Source organism: Coturnix japonica, chromosome 4, assembly GCF_054131305.1.
Source record: "Coturnix japonica strain WE chromosome 4, WE-NBRP24, whole genome shotgun sequence".
Taxonomy (NCBI): domain Eukaryota; kingdom Metazoa; phylum Chordata; class Aves; order Galliformes; family Phasianidae; genus Coturnix; species Coturnix japonica.
Window position 1 is genome coordinate 51530036 of NC_140666.1, and position 27242 is coordinate 51557277.

Sequence of the window (27242 nt, forward strand, 5' to 3'; positions counted from 1 at the left end):
TGCTTGAAGTCAAATAGGTAGCCAATTAAATTTTCCAATATTGAGCAAGAATAGAGTGATAGTGTCAGCTCTTCTGCAAATGGATATTAAATTACACGATGTAGAAGTGGCTACAGATGATTCATGGCAATAATATGACCCAGTTATGTGTTTATCGCATTCAAAAGACAATTGTGAGGTTGATTTCATTGCCAAGCTGCATGGTAGTTAATGATCAGAAAAAAAAAACACCAAAACCTCAAACTGAGAACAACTTCTGTTCTAAATACAGCCCGTCGTTCTGAATTTCAGAAGTTCCCAGAATGAACCGTGTATGTGTAGCAGATCTAAAAATAAGGAGGAATATGCTTTGTTGGAGACTAGCAGAATATACTCATCGTAAAACTATTCCTAACCTACAAAGAAAATCGAATGCCAAAATGGTGGACTTGCTTCTAGGTGCATGCAACTGTGCTGACCTTCAGCTATATGTCTCCTGATAAACAATGGCAATAAATGAACATCCTAATGCAATTCTGAGACCTACTAAATTAGAAGTAGATGCCAAAATTGTTACTTCCCCTTCAGACCAGTGTTTTTATTGCAACCATTAGTTTCAAAAACACCAGGCAAGCTCTTTACCCCAGTGGCCTGTCTGTTCTCACTGTTTTAAAAATTCATTTCTGGAAACAATTGTGCATATGATAAACATTGGTTTGAAAACTTAAGTTACTGTGTAAAGAATTTGGGCAATGGCTGTTCATGAAAGAAGTCAATTAGAGCCTCCTTTTCGCAGCCTGCAGGTGTTTTTGTTTTTAAGAAAATAGTAAGAATTGCTTTAGGTCTATAAAAGCACAGACATTAAAGCTCCATAGAATGGTGTACTACAGCAAATAGTGAATTGGAAAGACCTAAGAGAAAATTAATGTTATAGTGTTTTTCTTTCCCTTTGAATTTAGGTTTTATTATGTGCCTTGTTAGTTCCATTAAAAAAAAATAAATGTGCAAGTATCTCTTGCTCTAAAACACATTTTATTTGAAAAGCCAGAATTCCTTTCACGTGTTAATTAAAACTTTGCAGCATCCCAATGTCTCTTTTCACTCAGTCCTGAGGCAGAGACGTTTCTGTGATGGTACGTGGCAGCTCTGTAAATACACACAGCAAAGCAGGTGATGCTCTGGGTAGCAAGCAAGGAAAACTCTAGCTTTGCTTATCAACTACAAAGTTGCTTATCCAACTACAAAGGTTGTTGGAGGGGACTGGGCCTTTTGGGCAGGCTTTAGTCTAACTTGGGGTGGGTTTAAACAGGGAAGAGAATTTCAGCTTTGCTGCATAAACCTTCAAGCCATCTTCTTACCCTAAATCGAAACACAAATCATTCTCGTTTCCCAGGGAGATGCCTGATCAGTCATGCTTGTACCAGGGCAAAGCTTCCTTACTGGTTGAGTATTGAGTGAAAAAGGCTTTCCAAAATGTAAATACTCTATTGAGTGTATCTACAGCATACGTTTTAACTAAGAGCTCTGAATATTTTGTAATAGGCACACAGGAAAAATTAGAAATGTTTTTAGAAACTGATCATGTCTCTGGAAAATTTAGTTTGCAGGAGGTGGTGAATGCAGCCTTGTTTGATGGTTGTCCTGCTAAAGGTGCTTTGCAGCGGACATTTCGTACCACTTGAGCTATTCCTGGCTGCTCGAGTGAGTAATTTTAAAAGGATGAGTGAGAAAAATAGCAAGTTTGGCAGGTGAACACTTAAAGTGAAATAATAGAAAAAATAATCTTCCATTTAGTGTGAAGTCATTTAGAATTTTGGTACACTCTTTCTCTTGTTGTCCAGAGGAACAAATTCTTGACTCTTTCACAGCTGATGCAATGGCTTGTAAAGCTCCTGTTGTTTAGTTTCTTTGGGTGAAACCTTACTAGATGTATTGATGCAAAGGTTTCCTTGTTGCTTAAGCAGACTGACTGAAGTATAAAAAGTCTATCACCAAGATCTGTGCATCCTTGACATAAGCATAGGGAGCTGGAATTGTACTAGCTGAGAGACGTAGAAATAGAGTAAGCAAATGCTATCTGATTGCTGCTTCTCTGCATCCCATCATTTCTTCCACTTCCTTTTGGGCTCTTTGCAAAACACTGGAGTTGCCAGTATCAATGTGAACAAAACACCGGTTCCTCAGTCTCTCTCTGATACCTGTTCTCCTGAAGTAAAACTGTTACTCTAACACACAAATGTCCCTGCAGAGCCAAAATTACAGCTTGTTCATTCTGTTCTCCTGGCTTCTAGGGGCAGAATGAGGCTGCAAAATGAAAGCTGTTTGAAGTGTGTGCTTCAAGGGATGCTTTGGCTTGCCACGCAGCATCATGGGGAAAGGAAGGCTGGCTGTGGTGATGGAGATCCTTTGGACTAATTGCATTTACATGTTTTATACTTTGGTCAGAAGTATTGCGCGTTAAGATATAAGGAAGATAAGACATGAAGGGAATTCTTGATTTTTGTCATTCCTGTTCTGCTTTTGCTAATGCCCTGAGTCTCTTGTGTTAGACTTAAATTGCCAGACAGGAAAGAGGATTTTGTTGGTGCTATTGGCTTCATTTCTAATAGATGCAAGGTCTTCCACTCCATCCTCCCTTCTGATGAATATTACTTTTAATTAAAAAAGCAAACACTAGTAATGTACTTGCTGTTCTTCCTATTTAACTGCAAACTACCTTGGTCATAATGAATCTCCTTCCTCTTTTTCTCTTTTGCTTTAAAATATCCACTGTGTACTTTGTGTGATATGAACTGAAGGTTTCTTACAGACTTGGATATCCCACCCATACTTCCCATTCCCAATTCACAGTACATAGAATTAATCTTGGTTAAGCTGGAAATTCTCTGTTCCTCCTTTATTTGCCCTTTAACTGCAGTGCAGTAGCCTATGATGATGCTATTGATAGTTTTCATTTTGGTTTGCAGTTCCTGAATGTGTGTGTGAGATCCTATGAGTTGTTAAATTTTTGCTCTGAATACCCCTTCATTTACTTATAGCTGCTTGTCTAAATGCACCTGTGGGGAAAAAAAAAAAAAAAAAAAAAAAAAAAAAAAAAGTGTTGCTTTTAAAGGATTTTCAAACATTTTAAAATTACTTTATAAAAAACACACATAAAATACGATTTTTTTCTTTATATTTTCCTTCCAAATGTGCACTGAAAACTGCTGAGCGATGATTCTTACGTTCTCTGTGTGAAAACTGTTCTGTACAAGAGACCTCATGTGTAACAGTGTTGAAAATCTAATCAGGAATGCTTCATGGAGCTGCAGAATTGTAGCTGGATAAAAAAAAAAAAAAAAAAAAAGTGAAAGGAAAGTGAAGCTGTAATTGCCAGAGAAGGTCATGATTGTAAACACTCTGTTGACTGAATGTGACTTGGATGAATTCTGATGGTCCAGAAGAAAACCCAGTTATGCCCTGACCTGTTGGTTACTATTTTTCCATTCCAGTTTTCCACTTGTGAAACGTAGTCATTATATGTCTAAAGGTTGAGAGACAAAGCAGAAATTCTGATTACAAGCTCAGCATTCTGCACTCTCCGGTCCCTGTTGTGATGATATTGTGTACAGCAGTGCCATTTTCCTTTGTCGACTTGGTGAGCTGAAGCCTTCCCTGATCTGCTCTATAAATAAAGTCCATGTTACGTGCAAAGCCCAAGGTCCCCTTTAGATTTTTTAACAAAGAAATAACAAAAAGCATGCCGAGCCACTCCCATTGACTTCCTCCCTCCTTCCCAAGGACTTCACTACTCAGAGTTGAGGTCCTCTGGACACTAAGTGTTCTTCATTTATCTTTGGTATGAGCTTTGTAGAGCCACTTAACCCTTTCGTGGAAAGACTGGTATGTCATTCTGTTTTTTCTGGGTAGAGGTTAGAGTTTCCTTTATTCTCTGTTCTCACAGCATGCATACTCTGAATGACTTTTGGTGTAATCTAATAGCTAGCATCTTCTTGGTGATCCTTCACTTCCTCTGCCATCACCAAGAAAGAAAATGGGCCTTTATTTGAAGCTGCTGCAAACTGGTGCAGCCCTGTTTGTGTCAAACAGGGGGCAAGTAGTAAGCACATATCTTTTCCCAGAATGAACTGGGGATCACTGTGTAGACATCAGGAATGAGGGAAAAGGAGTACTGGCGTAAAACCAGTACAAACACATGCCCTTGCATTAGAGATGGGAAGGACAGTGGCATCATTGGACCAGTTTGCAGTTGGGTCATGGCTCCGACTCCATTGAGCAACATCTCCTTTCCCATCCCCATCTGTCTCAGGCCATCTTCACTATTCATCACCACCAGTCACCATGCTGTTCCTGCTGGAGATGAAGGCTGTCATCTCCTTGGCCATCCCTGCTGCTGGGATGGTACCGCCAGCAGATTTGCACACATACAGCTGCCCCAACGACAGGGTGCCAGGGGGAGCTGCTTCTATGTTTTTGCCAAGCATTGTGGTGGCTTGAAGTGCATCCAGAAGGCAATTGGCACTTTGTCCAGAGCACAGGCCGTGGCTCCTCCTCTTGGGATCTGGCTTGTGGAAAAGGGTAGCAGCTGTGTTGAGCACCAGTTCTTATCCCCTGATGCTTTTCCAAAATGCAGCCTGTTTTGGGAGTTTAACCTCGTAATGACTGAGCCCAGGCCCAGCTCTCAGATGAAGAGAAACAGACTTTGAACAAGCTGAAGAAGACAGAGGAACATTCTCTGCAAGCTACTCTTCCTCTGGCTGCTCAAAGAATACAGCCTTCACAGCTGAATGTGCTACAAGGCTGTTACCGTAAGTGTGTGGACATTTGTAAAGCCAGTACCTGAAAACAATGCTGTAAGGTAACAAATGTTTTCGGTTGAGTTCTGTAGCAGATTCTCCTATGCACGGTCATTCTCCTGTTTCACCTAGGTTGCTGGGACGCATCCAGGCAAATATAGCTCTGATTTCAGGGGAAAGGCATCAGAGGCCTGAACGACTGCATCCAAAGCTGGCTAGTCCATGCTCCCACTGAGGAAAAGTGATCCGTGAGAATTCACAATCTGCAAGAGTAGGGGAACAAAAGAATTATCTGTTGCACGTGCTTAGTATCTCTTAAAAGAAATTTACCTTACCATGATCCCGCAACTATCCTTAAAAGGACCCTGGCAAGGTGTCCTTGCCAGTTTGTGTACAGCACACTGGAAGGGTGCCATTAGTTGCATTTGTAGTTGTAATCTCTTGAGGAAGGCATCCATGGTCACTCCTTACCCTTGCAGTATTTTTTATTTGATTTTTGTCTGTGATTAAAGCTTTGGAATCCAGATATGGCACCATTTCCTAGCTCTGCCATGGCTTCCTTGGGCAAAGCAGGAAATGTTTTCCTGCTGCTGTTCCCAGATGGGTATCTTAATCAATCTTTAATTAACCCTGCCTATTTTCTTTGTTTAGCTTGCAAGCTGTTGGGAGAGCAGTCATTGCTCACATTAGAAGTGGACCACTGCTTATTTCTACTCTGGCCCTGGGGTATTGGTATAGTATAAGTACTATCAGAAATAACAGTACATTTCCTTGCCTGTTACCTTTGCAGTTGTGGTTGTCACACCCACTGTCTCTGGCTTGTTGATTGACAGTTCTGAATTTTTTAATCCCGGCATACATAATAGGAATGTTCAGAGAAGCAGTTTTGCAACATCTGTGAGGCTTGTGTTTAAAATAGGATTAAGAGGAACAAAACGAGCTACATCCATGAAATAGCCATCTTTCTTCACAGCAAAACCCAATGTTTCAGGGACTTACTTCTTTTCACATTATTTTCCTAAATTTACCGAGTGAAAACAAAATACCTTTTATCTCTGAAAGACTTTGTGTAAGCTGAGAATATGTATGTAGTTCTAAAACCAACCAGTGTTTCTTTTCCTGTACACATAAGTATGAAGCTATTGTTTCGTTCCTTTTCTTTAAGAAAATAAGCCTTGTTCTTTTTGGCTGGTGCTTTCTCTCTATATTTGGTTGTGGTGCAGTCAGAGACGACCAGAATTGTAAGTAGTGAAATAAGTTTTCTGAGAAGGTGTTAAAATTGCAACCCCAGAAAAAGTGACGCATGGCTTTGGAAGGAAATTACAGATAATTTTACAGTACCTGTTTAGGTGTGTATTATTTAACCTACGTGGAGTTCTCCCACAGCCCTCATCCCCCCCATGAGGAGAGAAAGAATAAGATGACATTGTAACATGCTCCTTCTCTTTATCCTGTAAATGCTTTCTCCCAGCTCCTCTTACGATTCAAGAAGGGATGATGCGTGTTTAGCAAATGAAGGTTTTCTGTGGAGCATCTAGATCTCTAAAGAGCTCTGATCTACTAGACCTGTCATCTCAGTTTTTCATTGAACATACTTCTCCTGTCCTTGTGTTTGTGTGCGGACCTGCGTATGTCAAACACAGTCTCACTTCACGTAATTCACTACAGATTGTGTTGTGAGCGCTTGGTCCAGTTTTCCCCTGATTTTGTTGCATGATTTGAAGCAAACTGTAAATTTCATGGGGGTTTTTTGGGGTTCATTAGTTTGTTTTATCTTTTGCTGTACTGAGAACTGCAGTAGAGTATCTGTGAACAGCAAATTGCTGTAAGCGGTGGATTGGACGCTTGACAAATGGCCAGCTGTGCCAGGTCACCAATCCTTGCTCTGCCATGACTTTGGGGTGCTGGCATTTATGTTTGCTTCCTGAACTGTGAAACAGGGGTAGCACTTATTCAGGTTCAGTTTGGAGGGAATAACTGTAAAATATCTACACTTTGCATTGTACATGGCATTCTAGTCCAGTCCAGAAGCCATCAGTTTGAAGGTATGTATTTTGCAAACTGCCAAAGAGGTCTTCTGGAACAGCCTAGAGATATGGGCTGTTTCCGGTTTACCTTTCTTTCCTGTAGGCCATGAGAGAGATACCATTGCCTTGCCCCGAAGTTTCCCCAGGGCTTAAAAGCAGAGGCATCTGCTGGGGTTATGAACTGCTTAGCAGCTCAGCTTGGCAGCAGGGATTCTTGTAAGTTGATCAGTTCTGTCTTTACCTATACATCTTGCAGCTGTTGTGCGAGACTCTGTATTTGCTGCACAGCTGTGGGGGCCAGAACGGCAGATACATTGGCTGGAAGGGATGGATGTGTGGTTACGTGAGCAAGGGACAAGAAACTAGTGTTGGTTCAGACTCTTCTGGGTCTGCCTTTTTGCAAGAGGGATTTGAGGATTTCCGTGGGAGTAAGGATGCCTTTTCTTTGTTCTAATGCACCCTGAAATGCTGTGTGAAGGGACTGAAAAGGCCTAAAGAAAGAATGAGAAAACAAATTATAAGTTCATAAATCATGAGAAACATCCTAGACTATGAGCTGGCCTGAGCACTGCACCAATGATGGATTCCTTTGCTGAGAGCCTGGCCCAGGGTCATTGAAAACTCAGTGCTTTGCATTGCTGACCTGTGTGACAAAGGTCAGGATGGCTCTGCTGTGTCTTTCTCCTCCTCCTGCATCAGCTGTGTCTCCCAGCTGCTTGCTGAATGCAGCTAGCATTCATCTTCCTATTTTCCTTCCCCTGTTTTGGGAGTTTGACACCAGAACAGGCAGCACCAGCTGCTAAGATCCCCCTTCCTGCTTCCCATCACTCACTCCTTTTGGTTTTAGAGAAGGACAGTCTCTCAACCTTTCTAAGTTATACACATGCCTTCATCCTTTCTCTATATTTCAGGTCACACAGTCTGGTGACCTGAAAAAAACTTTGAGCATCCAGCACATAAGATAATAAACACCAAGGTCAGACACTGAAGGAGAGGTGCCATGCCAACACTTCTGTGCTGGCCTTTTGGCTCCCCAAAGCTGACATCTTGGAGTTTGTTGGCCACTGACTTTATTGTTTCTTCCATCCAGGGCATTAATCTCAAAGAGAATGTGGTAGCATGCTGAAAGTTCTTAACATTTTTATAAAAGTAGGTATTTGTGAGCCATGTGAGCTTCTTCTACTGGTAGGGTAGACTACCCAGAAGCCCTACCTCAAGGTATTTCTCTTTCCTTCAGGTTGTGATGGAGATGTGCTGTACTTTAGGCTTTCATAAGTTTGTCAGAAACTGCTGTCTCTCTCTGAGGGATGGAAAAAACAGGCTGGGTTAGCAACAAACTGTGATGGCTGCTCACTGAGATTCATGTTGTTGCACGGTCTCTGAGTTATGTTTCTTACCAGTCTTAGCAGTGATGCATCTTAAATTGTTTCACTTCCAATTGTAGCCTGGCACAGTGTCTTCTCACCGGTTGTAGGTCACCTTTTTCATGGAATCATACAATGGCTTAGGTTGGAAGAGACCTTAAAGATCACCTTGTTCCAAATCGCTGCCATGGACAGGGTTGTCAGAACCATTTGATTTGAGTTGGACCAAGACCTGTCCCCTTACCTCCCACCTCCAAGGTTAATTGGGATTTTGATAGGAAGCTGCATCTTCAAAGGCTTCTCCCAGGAGACCAGCTTATGATGTTCATGGGCTTGGGCTACCACACGTTCCCAACAGATCTGTTAGATGAGGCTACATAGAAGAGACAGATTACAAATAAAGGAAAGGGCTACGTCCTTATCACTATCATATCAGCACGGCCCCATCAGTATTCCTTTGGGAACGTCTGGCACTGTGACCATTTGATTCTTGGGTTTTTCCTCATCTAAATTGTCCAAAGAGAAATTTCAAGAGAGGGAGCGTTTACCTAAAACATGCATAGCCTTGGTGTCTGGCAGCATCCCCTTGACCTCTCAGGGTCTCTCTTAGCCCTGTTTCCTATTTTCAGATTACTAAAAGCTGGGCTGAAAACTGAACCTCGCCCTTAATTCTTTTTCCAGTTTGAAGTTAGCAAGATAAGTAAGTGTTGTTTTACATAAAAATAAGCCTTTGCAAAGCAGACAGATTTATTGAATTACCTCATAGCAAAATGAGCATGTTTCATTGTCACATTATTATTTTTTTTTACCCTAGCGAGACATTTTTTTAATCTATTGTTGCCACAGTGAAAATACTGCATTGGCTATGAAATAGAGAGAGGGCACCACACACTGACCACTCTAATAACGTACACCAGTAAATATTGTGCAAGAGCTCAAGGATCCTAATTTCTGAACATATAATATATTAGAAGTTAAGCTGTTGCAAAAGCACACAAAAGACTTTTCTGAACCTTAATAAATTTGTATGCCTTAAATTAGAAATAGAAGTCTTTTTTTTTTTTTTTCATTAATGGGGAAAATGATAGGTCTTCGTGGTGCCTAATATTCAGTTCATTGCATATAGTACCAAATTTCTATGTATTCACTGCATATATTTTATTGCTGTAATTTGTGGTTCTCCCATGCAGAATAATATTTTTACTTCACTGAATATACCAGTGCAAGTTAAAGGTCTCAGATGTATTCCTTTAAAGTGACAGTTCATTCCAGCTAGGTCCCTGCTTTATATCAGTACTTATTCATTAAAAAATAAGTATAAAATATAATGTCATCCTTCTTAGTCCTAGGTTCATAGAGTAGGGAGCCAAATCCTGAAACACATTAAGTGCTTCCACTTCATGCTAGGTCTCAGAACACACGTTTGTTACAAACCCCTCTCCATTAATGCATTTACCTGCATGCTTCGTTAAGTCAACACACTGAAACACCAGCTTGTCAAAGGTCTGCCTGTGTGGTAGCCTTACCAGGGGCGGTCTGGCTGCTGCAGCCTTCCCAAGAGTACCACGGGGACCCCACTGGCCTTTGGCTTGGTTTCTCCTCCTTCGTCAGCTCTGCAAGTATGCGAGGGCTTTCTGCACGGGTTGGTAGGTAGTGATTAATGAGTATTTGGTGTGGCAGGGAGATGAAGCGAAGCGGAGGAGGGGAAGATGCTTATGCACAGCAGGAGTGAGTTTTGCTCAGCTGGGGTTTGAGGACACCCTGAGATGCAGTGGAAGAGTTGCTCTGAAGTAACGCATGTAGTGTTACCTTCTAGCCAGCATCTCTGGACAACACAGTTATGGCTGTCTCACATATATGTCGGCACGCACACACCATCCCCCATCTCCCCAGCACATCTGGAGTGGGAGCTGGGGAAAAGCCATGGGAGCCTGGCGTTTCACCAGCACACGATCTCCTCTAAAACATCTACATCCTGGGTTAGGCTTTGTTGACTCCGTGTATCAAGAGCTGCAGCAAAAAAAGAAAATGAAATGAAGACTTCTAAGTAGCAGTACTTGCCTTAGCAATTTGGGATCTGGGCGTCAGATTATTTACAGCTCTCGGGATTGTTTATACAGAGTGTTCTGGGAGTGTGCCTTGAAGTGTAATCCATGCCAGCACCTTAGTTGAGTATATGTGTGTGTGGCATGCTATGGCTAAGTATTTAGATTTTAAGATATTGGAAGTCACATATGAGTTGGACTGTGCACGTGTGTAACTTGGATTGATTACTTACACCTGAAAATGCTACACGTTGTGTCTTGATTCTTTTTCTGCCTATTCTTTCTTTCTTTAAATGGTACAAGTTTTTAAAATTTGCTGGGCAAATTAGTTCTTCTGTGGGACCAATTCCCATGGAAGTCCAGTGTCTCCTTTCTCTGCTCTTCACTCACTCTCCAAACAACTGTGGCAAAATCCTACCTCTCCAACTACTTCATAGGTGTTCCCCACTTCAGACAGGAGAAAACAAATGTGTTGGTTTATTGCTTCACTTGGTGAATATCCTGTTCTGATTTTGATAGGCGTTTTATTACAGCATCCAGTTGGAGACACTTAAGAATAAGTAGTATTGGGAGAGACAGTTGATGCAAAATCCATCCTTACATTTCTTTTGATAGCAAGAAAGAAGTGGTGTTTTACCTACCAAGCATTATTAAGGGAAACTCAGCCATAGCAGCCAGTGTCAGCAATATGCTTCACAATCAAACAAGAAATATGGTAGATACTCAAAGACATGAGATAACTGCCAAGGCTTATTGCAGAGCAAAGAGCTTTTCAAAAAATGTTTTCTCTGAAGAGCATCAGATTTCACTCACTTCTCACAGCACAGACATGCCTTGGCAATCATGATTAGCCTCATTTGGGCCTGTGGAATCCATTATTTTATAGCTAGTCTCGGAGCTGGCAGTATGACAAACAGTTTATTCCTCTTTGGAGAGAAATCTGACCAAAAGACACAGAGCTTTAATTCAGCATTCCCCTACCTAAGACATTTTCCCTTCCCGCTCATTGCTTAAGGCAAGATACCTAATGTTTGCCTTGATGGTTCTGTCAGGCTCTTGACATCCCAAATTTATCTCGTTCCTGGATGAGAACAAATCTTTAATGAACTTCAGGCTTTTGTTCCTTTTAAAGTCAGACAAGGAGGGTTTACAATTAATCTGGCAAAGGGAAGATATAAATAGCTATGCAAATAATAATTATTCTGAATTAGCTACGTTTGCCCTGTTGCCAAGTGATGTTTCAGTGCTTTTGACATCGCAGGAGGAGGAAGAAATGGGATGATTATCTGGCTCTGTTCACCCTGCTCAACTGCAGGTGGACTGGATGATCAAGGGGAATAAGATCTGGGCTCCAAATTCCTTACAAGAGTTCCCAGAGGTTAGATTTTACCAGGCAAGATTTTTTATGTGTGCTTGATGGAAGGGAGCAACATTTTGGTACTCATTTCGTGCTGTGACCTTTTTTTAGAGGAACGCGAAACACTCTTGGAAAATACTAAGCTATTTTTATTTATTTATTTATTTATTTATTATTATTATTATTTTATTAATGTGGAGCTGGAAGTAATGCACAGTAATGCCTTTTACAAACAAGCTCACAGCCTGAATGTAGTTTAGCTCATGCCTCTATTGCAGGGGCCTGATCTCCACCTTTTCTTTTTCTGTTGTTGCAGGGGGCTGGTTGGTGCTTTACATCTTAATCAACAGTAGCCTGATGCTGCAGAGTGCTGCAGAGGGTCTGCCCTGCGGTACTTACATCCCTTTCTTGATCAGGGCTTTCACCACTTTTCCTTTCCCCTTTCATTTTTTTGTTTTAATGGATATATTGGTGGTAGGTGGACAGTTGAGCGAGAAGATCCTAGAGGTCTTTTCCAACCTTAATGATTCTACAATTGTATGATTCTAGGATTATGGGAGAATGATGTCCAGGTGGCTGATACTGCTGTAATTTAATGGCCGCTCACTCATCTGCTGTCATGCTGGAAATAATAAGAGGCCAACTGCCAATGGAAGTTTGGCTGAAAGACACGTAGCTGTAATTGAATTTCACATAGGATTTGTACAGTCTTTTCTTTCTCTTGTACTAACCTCATCTTGCTGTTTCTTTTTAATTACTGAATTTGAAAGTACAACAAGTTGAGAGAGTTGCAGTAAATTAAGAGGATACTAGCTATTATTGTACAAGCTGGCGGCAATGGTGGGATGTGCAGTCAGCCAGAGGGTCACATCATGTGTCTGGCTTTTTTGCCTCTGATGATGTGCAATGGCCAGTGCTTGTGCAGCTCTGACCCATTTTGCCTGGTTACAGAATGAGTAAGGTTGGAAAGGACTACTAAGATCATCTAGTCCATCCATCGGCCCACCCCCGCCATGCCCACTAACCATGTCCCTCAGTGCCACTTCTCCATGGTTCTTGAACACCTCCAGGGACAATGCCTGCACCACTCCGCTGAGCAGCCTGTTTCTGTTATGTCTTCAGATAGCACAGATGATTCACCTCTGATGAAGACACTGACTAACATAAGAAACCTTTTTGTTTCCTGAATGCCTTAGCTGGGATGAATTGGTTTTTGAGATTGCTTTATCTCTAGAATGGCACTCTAGCCATAAAATCTCATTCACAGAAGTGATTTATACACATTAAAAAATCAGATATTTCTGCTGAAGATGAACCATGAATAAAGCAATACTTGCTGCATTTTTTTTCCTTCGGTGCAGTATATTTCAGGACTCATTATATCTTAAGTGAATTATCTTTCCTTAAGCAAAAAATATTTACCTCTTGGATAATACATTTAGAAGTGCAGTGCAATCACATTCAGTATCTGCTGAAGCTGATTAAGTACCTGCTTCTTCAGGGGAGCCAGTCACTGTGACTTCCACCTAGAATAATAAAGAGAGGAGAGAGTCAAAGAAAGAGCAGAAATTACTCAGTGAACTTCACGAAATCTGAATGTTGCAAAACCGTTGAGAACCTCACTGGTCTCTGCTCCACCAAAGAGCGTAGGTGCTTGCAGAGATGGATGCATAGCAGTGGCTTTACTGTTTAATGCTAAGGCTCAGAATCCAGGCCTTGTGGGGAGGATAGTGCCATGAAAATCATTTGCTATTTCTTGGGTTTTGGGGAGAGTCCATATGAGCGCTAGGGCCTCCAATGCCTGTCATTCAGTATACAAACATCTAACAAAAAGGTGGTTTCTATCCAAGAAGTCCAAAATTTGATCTATAATACACAAAGCAGTTTTGTAGGAAACTGTAATTTCTTTCATCTCACGGAAACCTTTGGTGGACAAGAGTTAATGTGCAGTAGTGGTTTCCTGGGTCCTGAAGACTGTAAGTTACGCTGACATGTGTTTTAACATTAATAATCCTCAGTATTATTTCAGTGAAAATTCATGAGATTTAGTTATTACGTATTAAAAAGCAGACTGAAAGCACTGACATTTTAAGGAAGCCCAAATTAATGGTTTGAAAGGTTTCACAAATTTATCAGATGAAAATCTAGGAAAAAAACACACATATCCATTTATGAAAAACGACAGCTTTGATTTCTGCAAATCTATAGATACCATATTTAAGGTTCTAATTTAGGTTGTGTTTTCTGAAAGCGTTTATGGATTATTGACATTTCCAATCTCTGTACTTTGCAGAGAAAATAATTAGGAAGTGATATTTTTGGGAACGTGTTACGTGAAGCCTTTGTAACACAAGGTACCCACAGAGCACTTTAGTGATGCCTGGGTATTATATCAAAAACGTAATTTGTAAGTGAAGCAAGCTTTTATTAAATAAAGGATTAGCACTCCATTTACTGTAAATTGCATGAATTTCTGGTGTGCAATAAATAATGATTTTTTTCACAGACTCATTGGAAGTTATGTATATATAGGATAACCAGGTGATCAGGCCCAGCCAGCATGGGTTTATGAAAGGCAAGTCCTACCTGATTAACCTGATCTCTTTCTGTGATGAGGGGTTTCATTTATTGGATGAGGGAAAAGCTGTGAATAGATTCTAGAAAAGCTTTTTCTTCTTGGCTCTGGAGAGGCTGCTCCTTGAATTTTGTATTTGGTTTTGGGCCCTTCACTACAAGAAAGACAACAAGGTGCTGGAGCGTGTCCAGAGAAGGGTCAGGATAACAAGACAGATGGACAGCAACTGAGGAAACTGAGTTTGCTTAGTGTAGAGAAGAGGCTGAAGGAAATCTTCATCATGCTATAACTGCCTGAAAGGAGTCTGCAGGGAGGTAGGTGTCAGTTTCTTTTCTCAGATGACAAGTGATAGGACACAAGGAAACTGCCTCAGGTTGTTCCAGGGTACGGTCAGATTGTATATCTGGGAGAATTTCTTCATAGGAAAGCTGGTGAGACATTAGAACAGGCTGTCCGGGGCACTGGTGGAGTCACCATCCCTTGGAGCTATTTAAGAACCACGTTGATGTGGTGCTTGGGGACATAGTTTGGTGTTAAACTTTGTAGGGCTAGGTGAATGATTGGGCTTGGTGGTCATAAGGGTCTTTTCCAACCTAAATGATCCCATGATTGTTTAATGTACACGCACAGATGCATACACTGAAGAAGAGGGAAGCTGCCTGTTTACTGAAACCTTAAATTTTCTTGGAAATAATAGATAATGTTGTAGGCAAAGTGGGACCAACCATTACCAACATCTAAACCTTAACGAAGTTTAAAACTTAGCTTGTGGAACAGTTTTGGTCTGGAGGAGAACTACAGTAGAAAGGCTGGAAGTTGTGTAGGGTTCTTTATTAACAGAAATTGGCAGCTGTGAGAAAGTTAATTAAAAGCAATAATTGATAAGAATAATCTATTCATTCCTCTGGCTGGAGAATGAAAGTCTGTTTGCTTAACATTCAAGTGTCAAGTTGCTCTTGGACTGCTAAGCCAGGTAACATTAATAGAGCCTGCTCCCCAGGGGAAGATCCCCCAGGTAATGCAGTGGCAGGGCACAAAGCACAATCTGTTATGTATTAAATTTTTGTACCTTGCCAATGGAAGCTGACATTGTTCTTGCTCTGAAAAGTAAGGGAAATGATTTCCAGTAAATTTGTCATGTTGAGGGCAAAGTAAAGGGAGAAAAAAAAAGTAAAATGGAATAAGGTGGCAAAAATTGGAAGGTAATAACAACAATTGTATTTGCAAAATAGAAAACCTACTTCTTCCATTCTCCCTGATTGCTCCTGAGCCAAGACACATGAGATTTTTTCCTGTTGCATGTTAAAACTTTTCACATTAAAAACTCGTATAATAAGTGCTTCACTGGGGTAAACTGGACAGGAGCTAAGTACTGTATTGAGGGCAACTTGAGAATGAAGGCTTGTGTCCTCTGTAGCTGGAACGGATCCTCTAAAGGGGCACAGACCTAAGACAAACCTGCCATGCACTGTATTGCTTTCCCTTTCCTGGGAGTCAGAATGTCATCCGACCCTCTGCTGGTTCTAACTTGATGCTTTAACTCTGCCCGTTATTAGGGAGATCAAGGTCCAGGGGCACCCAGCTGTGCTGCAGTGGATCCCCAGGCTTTTTTTGAAAGGAGTGGCTGGGTGAGACAGATAGTCCTGCCTTCTCTCGTGTGTATTTGTACTGCACAGAATGAGTTCTGAGCTTGGCTGTGTGGTTCCTTTTGCCCTTTTAATTTAGTGCTGGGAGAAGAAAACAAAGCAGAAACTAGTCCTTCTGCAGCATTTTGAACTTTGGGTTGCCAAAATGGCTTGTTTTGTTTGCACTCTGAGCGAGCTGTTCTGGCAAACAAAATGAGGTGGCAGTTGCGTGTTCTTAAGCACAAATTAATAAAAATACCTGTTTTCATTCTCTGGATTTAGATGTATCTCTTTTAGAGCAGCTGTTGCAAAGTTCACCTTTCCTGTAACTCTGATACCCAATTAGAATCTATGTAACACCAGTGTTTCCCACTGGAATGCCTCCTAGAAACATCTACTGGTACCTTTCTCTTCAGGCTGGGTGTGGAGATGAGGGACCAGAGGAACAAGTGAGAAGCTGATGGCCCTGTTGCAGTCTGTGTGTCCCTCACATGTTGCTCTGGCCTGTTGGCTGCTGCCTTCCCTCAACTACTGTTATTAATTTTAGAGACAAGGAAGAGAAACCCAAGGCCATTGTCATGAGGAGCACTGACATGAGGGAGCTTCCAGACTTTGCTTTTTCACATTAGAATGAGCTCACTGCTTGAGCCTGATTTAGCAGAGCTCAGGTATAAACGATGTGAAAGTTACCATCTTGCTACCATGGCTGGTGTATTGGGACAAGGCACAAAGCCAGCACTGTACCTTCTGGAAATGGTTTTCCCCAGTTTATTCCCTACTGCTACACGTTTTGACTTGACCTCCACAAGCACCTGTTCAAGATGGATGGTGGGTGCAGGATGCAGCAGTTAGTCACATCTGGCACAAGGCACCTTCAGCATGACTGAAACACTGCATCTTATACTACTAAGGTCAACCTCAAAAACCTGCTTTCAAAGTCCTTCAATTTCATCATTAACTGTGAGTTTAATGCTGAGTCTCTGTACATTAAGCTTGATCAGGAAAGGACAGCAACAGGGATTGGATTTCACTTACTCTGCTATTAAACATCTGTCCTGAAAAACAACAGCTGGTGAAACACAGGGCACAACTTTTTATTTACTTTTGCAATTGTATTTTAACTCCCCCCCCTATTCAGATCATTTTTATCCAGGAGTTTTCTGCTCATATTGTGGGTTTGAAGTGGTGCCAGATTGAGGGCTCTCTACAGGACTCTGCCACTGCCATGGCATGCTTGTGCTTTAAATAGTTGAGTGCAACTCAACGTGGTGGTAAGAAAATGAGCAGTTAATGTTGTTCAAGTGTTAATTGTGCCGGAAATTAGGAGTGTGTTTTCAGAGCCTCTACCCAGTGGTGCTGAGAGCATTTAATTAATTTGTTTGTGTGATTTCTCTAAACGAGTGGCAGGGAACCTGTTGGATTGCACAGCTCTGGGCACAGCAGGCTCCAGCGGCCGACAGTCACGTGTTGGACCTGGGTTTCTTCTATCAGAAGAAATGGGAGAAAGTCAGGGTGCATGGAAAGTCTTGTAACTTCCTGCAGACTCACAGAAGGGGTCTTGATTTACTTCCAGTCTTTCAAGCTTTGGAAGCCAACGGCACTGGCCCGCAAGCGGTTTAAGAAATCAAGGTGAAATATCCTTGTTCTGTTCAAAGGAATGTTGTATCAGTAGTAGGGGCAGAAGATCTCATTGTGAAAGAAATAACTGTATGTAGATTTTTTTATCTTAGACCCCCTTAGGAAGGTAAGAGGCCTCCTGTGCTGTAAGTGCTGCAAACTGGCAATTTTAAGGTGTTTTCTCACTGTAGAGATGTAAAATTAACTGTAACCTAGCAAAATTCAGTCACTACTGAGTGAAGACAGATTTACGGTGATGTTTTGCATAACTGATGTGATAATTGGACCCCAATTCAACCCTTCCTTTTGATACAATTAAACAAGTTAAAGCTTCTCTTGCAATCTGTTCGAATAATACAATGTTGTCCCCAGTATAAACAGAGGAATTAGTGAAATTCAAAAGCATTAGGTCTTCAGTCAGCAGGAGGAAAGTATGTATTTGGAATGCATACAATGGAAAGCATCAAGAGCGCCATGCAGGAGCTCACCAGAACTTATAAAATGTCTGGAATTATAACAGAACCAGGTGTGGCACTGGCCACTAATAACACATGCAGGCTATTCAGGATAAGGGTAATCAGTGCTTTGGGTCACTCAGCTCAGCTGGTCATGAATACATTATCTCATGCAGAAGCCTCCATCTTCCTACTTTACAATGTTGCATAGCTGTTAGAGAGCATTACAAAAGCTTTTGCTCATCTTGAAACCTAAATTATTGCCTTCTGCACTGCCAGAGTTACAGTAAGACATCAGACCAGGAAAATCAGCCTTCTTGTGTGAAGGCATATATTGGAAGGGCTGTCGTGTTAGTTTTTTTGCTTTTGCAAGGGAAATTTAATGTTTTTATTAATACCTTATAGCCACAGCCTGGGACATGGAGAGCAATTGCTGTGTGAGTTTCTCCAGTTGCTTGGTCTGGTGCCTTTTAGTCCTGCTGGCTTTATCCCTTGCTAAGTCAGGTACTTGCACTGAAGCGTTGTCTCTGCTTGCTAGAGTCCTGGCAGCCACATGGTGAAAACATTTACCTTTAACCTCAACCTGCTGTAAGATAGAAAAGAGCCTGAATCAAAGCCCAGGTGAAAAGGCCGTCTAAGCTTGGAAATGTTCGTTCTGGGAGCTGCTGTTACATAGCTGGCTCTGGACATGCATCTCTGCACATGGAGAAGTGCAGACCCGCATGTCTAGCCAATGCATTTGCAGTCTCACCCTGAAATCATTCAGCCTGTTGATCTTCCATTTAGACTGCAGTTTCCCATCCAAATGAATGAGACTTCTGAACATGAGGGATTTGCAGTCGCAGCACCAGAGGACAGTCATTTGGCAAGTGTCTCGGTCTGGAAGGGGATGGAGCAAGCTCTGGGCAAGCAAAAACAAAGCACGTGTGCATACCTTTACATTCCTGTCTCGCTTCTCTGAACGGAGATCTCTCAGCTGTCAAAACCATACTGTTTTACTGGCAAGTTCTCTCTTCTCCCTTGGTGATATTTCACAGGCCCTGTCTTCTCCTATTGCTTCAGGGAAGGGGCCCTGCAGAACTGGCAAACCTGAGGGCGGGGAGCGCAGGAGGTGTTTGGGGCCTGCTTTCCCGTTGCCATATTCTGACTTTTCAGAGAAGCCCTGAGTGCTGCTGTGCAAAACACATCCCAACCAGCAAACACAGGAGCTGTATCTGGATGTCTCAGTATGTTGGCATATGGTTTTCTGTGTGTCTCTTGAAAGAGAGGCAAGTGTTCGTAAAAGAGGGCTGCATGGTTCATGTTGGCAGCATGGCTCATGAGCTGTCACAAGACAGGCTTGTGTTTGGGGATCCAACTGATGCACCAGCTCCTTGCTGACCCTACAGCAGCATCCTGCCCTGAGTGGCTCAGCCAAACACTGAGCCAAGACAGACAGGACTCCAATCCTGCTAGGATAGCTGTGCTCAGCTGCTGCTGCAGCCACAGTTGGCTGTGAAAAAAAGGAATTGGTGTCACGTTCACAGGAGGCCTTTGGATGAGGGCCCCCAGAGCTTCCTTGTTAGCTATAGAAGCTTGTAACTGAGCATTTAGTGATTAATTCTTGCACTGTATTTATTTATTCTGTCTGCAAGGGACTTTCTCCAAAGGGACACAGCCTCTTTGGGAGCTTTATTATGAGTGGTTAATAATTCACATAAAAATATCCTGCAGGTTGTGGGGTTGGACATTTTGAAGAATGTTTAGATATTGTTAACTCATAAGCATTGTAAGTTTTTGGTCAGTCATGTAAGTCATTGACAGTCATGTAAGTAATACAATATTTAGAAAGTTTTGGTTTTTTTTCTCTGAGCTGTGCTGAAGCTTGTTTCTCTGAGACATAAGACAAGATTCTGCAAATGTCTATGAATGTGTTCCATTTGACTACCTAAGCTCTCTATAAGTCTCATAAGGAAATGTTCTCCTGCTCAATAAAGTACGCATCTCTAACTTACAGGACTTTGGCAAAATATATGACAATGTATATTTCATAAAATTTCTCCCTGGAAGAGTTCGTTCTGTACATAAATCTGGATCAGTCATATTTCAGAGTACGGGTATTTCATTTTGTTCCATGAACTTAGTCCAACGCTGCTGCTACTGAGGTATCTCAGAGCACTTAGGGGGCTTGGTATGTCTCAAGTGCTGGTTTTCTTCCTTTTAAAGGCTTTTGTAAAGTGAAATTATGTCTGTATTTTCTTCAGCTTGTCTGCATGTTATCCAGTGTATATCAGAGGGAAGGCTTTAAATATACCTATATATATAAAATGTTCACATACTATAGCAGTATCTAAAGTAAATTATTAAATCTTCCTTTTCGTATGAAAGAGGTAAAGAAAAGTACCTGGCCAATACAGTACCATTAATCTATTCTCTTTTCTCCTTTCTCTCTTTACTTCTCTCTCTACAATAGAAGTGGAGCAAAAAGGTAATTAAATACCTTTCAAATTATATATATATTACTTATGTGTAGGCTAAGTTATTTAACAGTTTAACGTTTTAGTTGAAATACTTTGTCATTAATTCTCACTACTTTTTTGTTAAAGTTTATTTAGTCTCTCTGCTGCTCAACTTCATGAGATAACTCATTTTTGCTGAAAAGTTTTCCCGGTACCACTTTCTTTCATTAAATTTCTATTCAACAGTTTAGATAATTCACTTTTCTCCTGCCCCAAAGAATTTGGAAAGCTTGCGTACATATGTATGTGCATAAGTATATCTAATTATGCCGCAAAAGCCTTTTAGAAATGGCACCCCTTTGTCAGCTGCTCGTGCTGGTTTCTGAGACTCCAGTAAGGCAATACACTTTTACACCAGCTGCTAAATCTGATTTTCCTCCTGTTTCCCTCTCCAGAGGATATTACCAATTTCTGAATTTTAGAAAATAATTGGTTACACTCCAAGCGGGGAGCACAAATGCGGGATCCCATCTGCCAGCTCTGTGCTACCAGAAACTTGGGTGGGATGCCTCTTCACAGCTCCCCATTGCATCTCATCCTGGTGGTTGAGTTCCTGAAAATCGGTATTGCAAATAACTGACAAATATTCTCCCCCTGAAGTATGTGCAGCCCTCCGGGTCAGAGGATGCTGAGGTGCACAGTGAAGGCCAACAAGCGTGATTCTCTCAGCACATCCTTTCCGTGCCCCTTTTGTTTCCCCATGCAGCCGACCAGACTCTAGGCATTGGCATTCTTGGGATGCCAGCATCAGCTGGGCAGGGGTGACCTCTTCCCAAGCCCTAGGCATGCCCCAGCCATGAGCCGGCCGGCCATCCCTGCAGAAGTCTGAGCAGCAAAGCACCCCAGTTAGTCAAACCACTCCTCTCATGTAACAATAGAAGGTATATGTTTTTAAGTTATGAGTTACTACTATATTTAACAGGACATTTTTTAACTGATTAAAATCTAGACCTCGGGTTCCTTTGCAGGGGAACTCTCCAGTTCTTTTCCTTCCTTCTCTCCTTTCTTCCTTCCTTCCTTTTCCTTCCAGCCTTCATACATCATTCATTTTTAATTGTGTGGACTGCATGTTTCGTGTGTCCTGTAGCAGCTTCAGAAGCCTCATCTCTAGTTCCAATACTGGTCTGTAGCTGGGTATTCCCTCCTGCTCCCTTTGCTTTAAATGCTCTTCTGAGTTGCTAAGGGATTCACCTCTCCTTTGCTATTGGTACCCTTTAAATATTTAATACTACTTGGGCCGTAAGGATGGGAATTTCTTTCTCTCATTTCCATTTCTAGGCCACTCTGCAGTGGGCTGTTCAAAATAACTATGTGAAACAATTCCCCCGGAGTTTACCCCTTCACCTAGTAGGTACAGATTCACTGCAGAATGTAATCTGGAAATACAAACCCAGAAATCCTTTGGGGGCACATACTCATTTCAGAGTTTACAAAGGCGAGCGGTCCAAGTAAGTACACCTGTAAAAATAGATTTGAAAAGTAACAAGAAAATGAGCCAAAGTTGATAGAAAAAGCAGAAAAACAATCAATTTGGTGGAGCAAGTCTTGTTCTAGAGGCTTGGCCAGCAGGATGGCTGGTCTCCAGTTACAGGGCATTGCTCTGACCTCGAGTGTCCTCTGCTGCAGAACTGCAGACTATTGAGAAGTTTGGTCCAACCACCTCCAGAATCTCATTAACTTTGGTTTTTGTTTTAAATTCTTTCCCCCTCCAACAGTTTTCCTTTGCCCTGGACTGCTAAAAGGAGTATACCAGAGCGAACACCTGTTTGAATCCGACCACCAGTCTGGTGCCTGGTGCAAAGACCCACTGCAGGCGTCTGACAAGATCTACTACATGCCCTGGACGCCTTATCGGACAGACACACTGACAGAGTACTCCTCCAAGGATGACTTCATCGCTGGGAGGCCAACCACAACCTACAAACTCCCGCACCGAGTGGACGGCACAGGGTTTGTGGTGTACGACGGGGCTTTGTTCTTCAACAAGGAGCGAACCCGAAATATAGTCAAATTTGACTTGCGGACAAGGATAAAAAGTGGGGAGGCTATCATAGCTAATGCAAATTACCATGACACCTCTCCCTACCGCTGGGGAGGCAAGTCTGATATAGACCTGGCTGTGGATGAGAATGGGCTGTGGGTAATCTATGCAACAGAACAAAATAATGGCAAAATAGTCATTAGCCAGTTAAACCCTTATACATTAAGGATTGAAGGGACATGGGATACTGCTTATGACAAGAGGTCGGCTTCTAACGCGTTTATGATCTGTGGGATTTTATATGTGGTCAAGTCTGTGTATGAAGATGATGACAATGAAGCCACGGGGAATAAAATAGACTACATATATAACACTGACCAAAGCAAGGATAGCATGGTGGATGTGCCCTTTCCAAACTCCTATCAGTACATTGCTGCTGTGGATTATAATCCCCGGGACAACCTTCTTTATGTATGGAACAACTATCACGTAGTGAAGTATTCCTTGGATTTTGGCCCGCTGGACAGCAGAGCAGGTAAGGGTTTTAATACTGAGCCAAAATGTGAACTGGGATTTCTGTTTTTCTCACAAATTGGGTGTGAAATTGAAATATGCTCCTGTGTTAATGATCTGCATGTGTTTGTAAATTAAGCCCTACCGCAATACCTATGATGGATGTTCAGACATTAATACATGTGGAATATTTTTTTTTAATATCTTAGTCCAAAATGAAATAGAGAAAGAGGTACACTACCCAGAACTAAACTAAAACAGTCTCCAAATGCCCATGTTCTTTTTCACATCAGAGGAATAGCAACACTATTTTCTTCTTAATTGAATTTTGCTGCATACATAAGATCATCACCTCTTCTGCAGGAATTTTTGGCAAAACAAAGCATGGAAGATGCGTTCACTGCAAACAACATGGGACAAATTGCAGGCTAGCTAGTTTCATTAAGATGAGGGAGCATGTGCCTTTTACAGAAGCCACCAATTATTGTGAATGTGAGCACCCACAAGTGCGTTTCTAGAATCAGGAGAGGAACTGATAGCAAAATATTCCAAATTGTTGGTTGTTTTCATTTCTTTTAAGTTGCTCTTTTTTCAAAGCATATGATTCAGATTGACGTTGTACAATACTTTTTCTAAGAGGGAAACATCCATCCTATCCATTCTCAGAGTATGTCCAGCATTTCTATGTTTTTTGGTATCCAAAACTACTGTCAATTAATCATTTGGTTTGCAGTCACTTAAGATTACCATCTTCATCTTTTTCCAAGTATTGCATTCACAGTTGCCACTTGACTAGTGACATGACTTAGACTTACTATGGCCAGAAATTTCCAGACCATGCTAAACCTTTTATAAATGGGTACTGCTGTGCATAAAATTATTTTCGTCAGAGCTTTCAAGTATTTCCTGTGAAGGACCATGTCTTTAGAGATGCTGAGAAAGGAATGAGAAAGATGGAAGTAGTATAATTTAGATAGTCAACTAGATGATTAGTAACACTGTTATTTCCAAAATATTATTTTTTGATGAGAAAGACTAAGAAGCAGAAGAGTGGATTCAGATTGCCAAAAAAGGAGCAAAGATGTTTTTGTTGATGAGCTTTTCTTTTCCTATGTGCAGCCTGTCAAACATGTTTTTAAAAGAGATGCTGAAAGAAACTGAGGATATGAAAATCTGGGGAGGGGTGGAATAGAGGTTGTAATTGAGCAATGAATTTCCAATTTTGATACAAAAACATAAGGAAGACAAGAAGGATTTCTTGAAGAACCAAGTGAATGAGCCTGAGTGACTTTTAAGGGAAGAGCAGGGACCCTTTCAATGGTGTTGACCTCTGCAAGGTCTAAAATGAGCAAGAAATGAAGTAACACTTTTCATTCTTCCAACTTAATGATGAGCGTGTACTTTCTGAGTGGTCGAGTGAAGCGGAGCAATTTGTGAGTTATTGGTTATCCCCAAGGAGTGAAAATCAATTCCATCCCTCCTATTTCACAGGATTTCTCTCTATTTCAATTATTCATTTACAGGTATTACAGTGGACTCTCTACTGCCTCTTCTTCATGTAGTGACTGTTCTCAGTAAAAGCATCTTTAATCCAAAAAAGCCATTTTTAAATGAAAAACTCAATTATTATTATTTAATTTTTATTTATTTATTTATTGGTAAGAAAATGAAATACCTTCTGTATGAGAAATTGGTAATCATAGCCTGAACCTCTGATTAATCAGCTGAGGCAAGTGTTGGGTCAGCTGTGGGAACACAGGTGAGAGTAATTTAGCTGTGCTCCCAGAAGGGGTGGAGCTTGACTCTACCTCCTCTAGACCTCATTCAAGGGCTGACCACCACTAAGGCAGCATCTCTTGGAGATCGCTCCTTGGTGGAGATTGTCTCAGTGGTTCCCAGTAGACCAAAGGCTTCCATACGGGTGAGTTTTTCCTGTAAATAACCTTTTGGGTATTTACAACTACCATCTTTTCATTATTGTCACTATACACCTTCCCATCCAATTTTCCTTGCAGAGTGTAAGCTAATGAGATGGGAGAGCAGATGAAAATCTTGTAAAGGGCTGGGAATGTCTTAAGCATAAGGCTTTGAGTTATTCCCGTGTCATGCTGTTTGGGTGGGATTTGAAGTCCCTTTGATTTCACTGGTGTTTGGTTGGTAATTTAAAACCCACTATCCTCTGAAATGGAAAGCTGAAGTAGGTTTTGGCTTTGGATGTTGGAAAAAGAGGGTTAAGTTGAGTCAGGGAATCTGGTAAGCGATCTCTGATGTTCCTTTTGTACGCTTTTGATAGCTTTGCAACATGGACACAAAGCTAAATTTTACATGCATTTCTTTTATCTGAAAATTACTGAGATTGTTTGGCAGAACTGCATTGGTGTCCCTTTACCTCACTCCTGAGTTTGCAGGACTTCAGTAAGAAGGCTGCACTGGCAGAAAGTGAAATCCTTGATTTGACAGCCAGAATGGGGCTGAGGCGCTTCAGAGCAAAGGAGAATGAATTTGCAGAGGGAGTTCAGTGCTCCATTACTTGCACAGCCTGATTAGTGGGAGCATTATTTTACTAGTTAGTCAAATGAAAGCACTGGTTTTGAGTTGGGTAGGGGAGCAAACACTTGCTCAACACCTAATTCTTTTGAGGTGAGAGAAGCTGGTAGACAAGATGTGTGACTCTTTCTCATAGAATCATTAAGGTTAGACAAGAACTTATTCAGTCATTCAGTCCAGCCACCAATCCATCCCCACCATGCCCACATCTCCATGTTTCCTTAACACCTCCAAGGTTGGTGACTTCACCACCTCCCTGGGCAGCCGCTGTCAATGCATCAACACTCTTTCTCAGAATAATTTTTTCCTAATATCCAATCTGAACCTCCCCCTTTAGGATCCAACAAACACAATTCTTGGCTAATGTGAAATTTCATACTGAATTTCTTTATATATATGAATATACATACATGTATGTGGCTGGATTAAACCTGTCATGACTCCTCCAACAAAGAGCAGAACAGGAGCCTGTATGATACTGGGAAAGCAGTGAAAATCTGGGCTGTATTTTTAGATTCCTTTTTTAACATACTTCCACAAAGAGCAGATTGTTGATACGTTTTTCCTTTCTCTTTCAAAATTGCCATCATTTCTCAGTTTCCTTAAGAAAGGTGACGTTCAAAGAGAGAATGCATGCATTTTGCAGATATTTTCTATAGCTTTACAGCTTGAGTAGCAAAATATGTAAACAATATCTGCTTAATTAGAAAACAAGAGATTGTAAAATTGATGGGTCAAGCAAATTGGTTGTTAAAAAGCAATTAAGGGTAAAGTTTTAAAAACAGAGCTCTTAAAACCAAAAATGCATTGTTACAAGAAAAGTAATATATTTAGCAACCTAAATAGCCAGTTAACGTATTTGAAACATACTTGAAATCTCTAGTATCATACATTTCAAGGATATGGGAAATAAAAACAGGTGCTGGAGGCTCCAGATCACTTGACTCAGACATTTGCAGTCTTCTCCCAGACCATCCAGGGAAAACGGGGGGCGGGAGTCTTTTGTCTTGTAGGAAAGACAGGAGTCATATCCTCTGACTCTTCACAATGATTAAACATTTTCTGTGTATTTTAATTAAAGGCCTATTTGTGCAGGTAGGTTTGGTACACACTTGAGGTCTTCACTGTCACAGGGCTTTCCTACACCATTGTTTGGGGAAAAAAATGGGCTTTTACATCTCACTGTAAATGAGTGTCAAAATCTGGAGTTTCTGTGCTTGACTTCGGTATCAGCCCCCTCAGCAGGGCACATGTGTTCCATTCTGTGGGCAGCTGCAGTAAGCTCCCTTGGTAAATTGGCACCAGGATGAGGGCACCACTTGCGTGTCCTGGCAGCGACACGCGGTGACACAGAGCTCTTTGCAGGCACGCAGCTAGCAGAAATGGAACCTTGTAGAGAAAAGTGCTTTAAGGCCATGGCTGTTTGCTGCTGGTAAAGCTCTGCTCGGGCTACTGGCTGTTTCCCGTGGCATGATGGAAAATACAGACATCCTGCTTTTGACGAGGTGTTCTGTTTTTCCCATGTAAGTTCTGTTCAGGAGACCCTGGAAATGAGATATCGGCTGCTAATGGATGTATGATGTTAATAAATAAGTGTGCCCTATCTGTAAGGAAGATAGTGACTTGATATATGACTTGTATTGAAGCCTCTTTGCGCTTAAGTGGCTTTCCTATACTGCATATTAACCCTGTGGACTGCCAGCCTGGTGATGAAATGTGATATGAAGCTTCCATCCATATCTGTGATACTTTAAAAACCTCAGAGGGTGCCCATCAAACTTCCATCCTTCACGTTTGCCTTCCATATCTCAAAATGCTCTCTTGACATGTGACTGCATCCATTTTATTCAGTAAGGGTGGTGG

The 27242-nt window shown here is 41.5% G+C and overlaps 1 protein-coding gene across 41 annotated transcripts in view; it reads left to right on the top strand.

Annotated features, from left to right (window-relative positions):
* ADGRL3 (adhesion G protein-coupled receptor L3) overlaps positions 1-27242 on the top strand; it is a 475677-nt gene that overhangs the window by 283923 nt on the left and 164512 nt on the right. For 33 of the 41 annotated variants that reach the window (XM_085545165.1, XM_085545176.1, XM_032444015.2 and 30 more), the window contains 2 exons: positions 20293-20307; positions 22054-22854. In XM_085545165.1, coding sequence (XP_085401291.1) covers positions 20293-20307; positions 22054-22854 — 816 coding nt within the window. The remainder of the gene's footprint in view (positions 1-20292; positions 20308-22053; positions 22855-27242) is intronic. The other 8 variants (XM_085545173.1, XM_085545186.1, XM_085545196.1 and 5 more) reach the window with 1 other exon arrangement.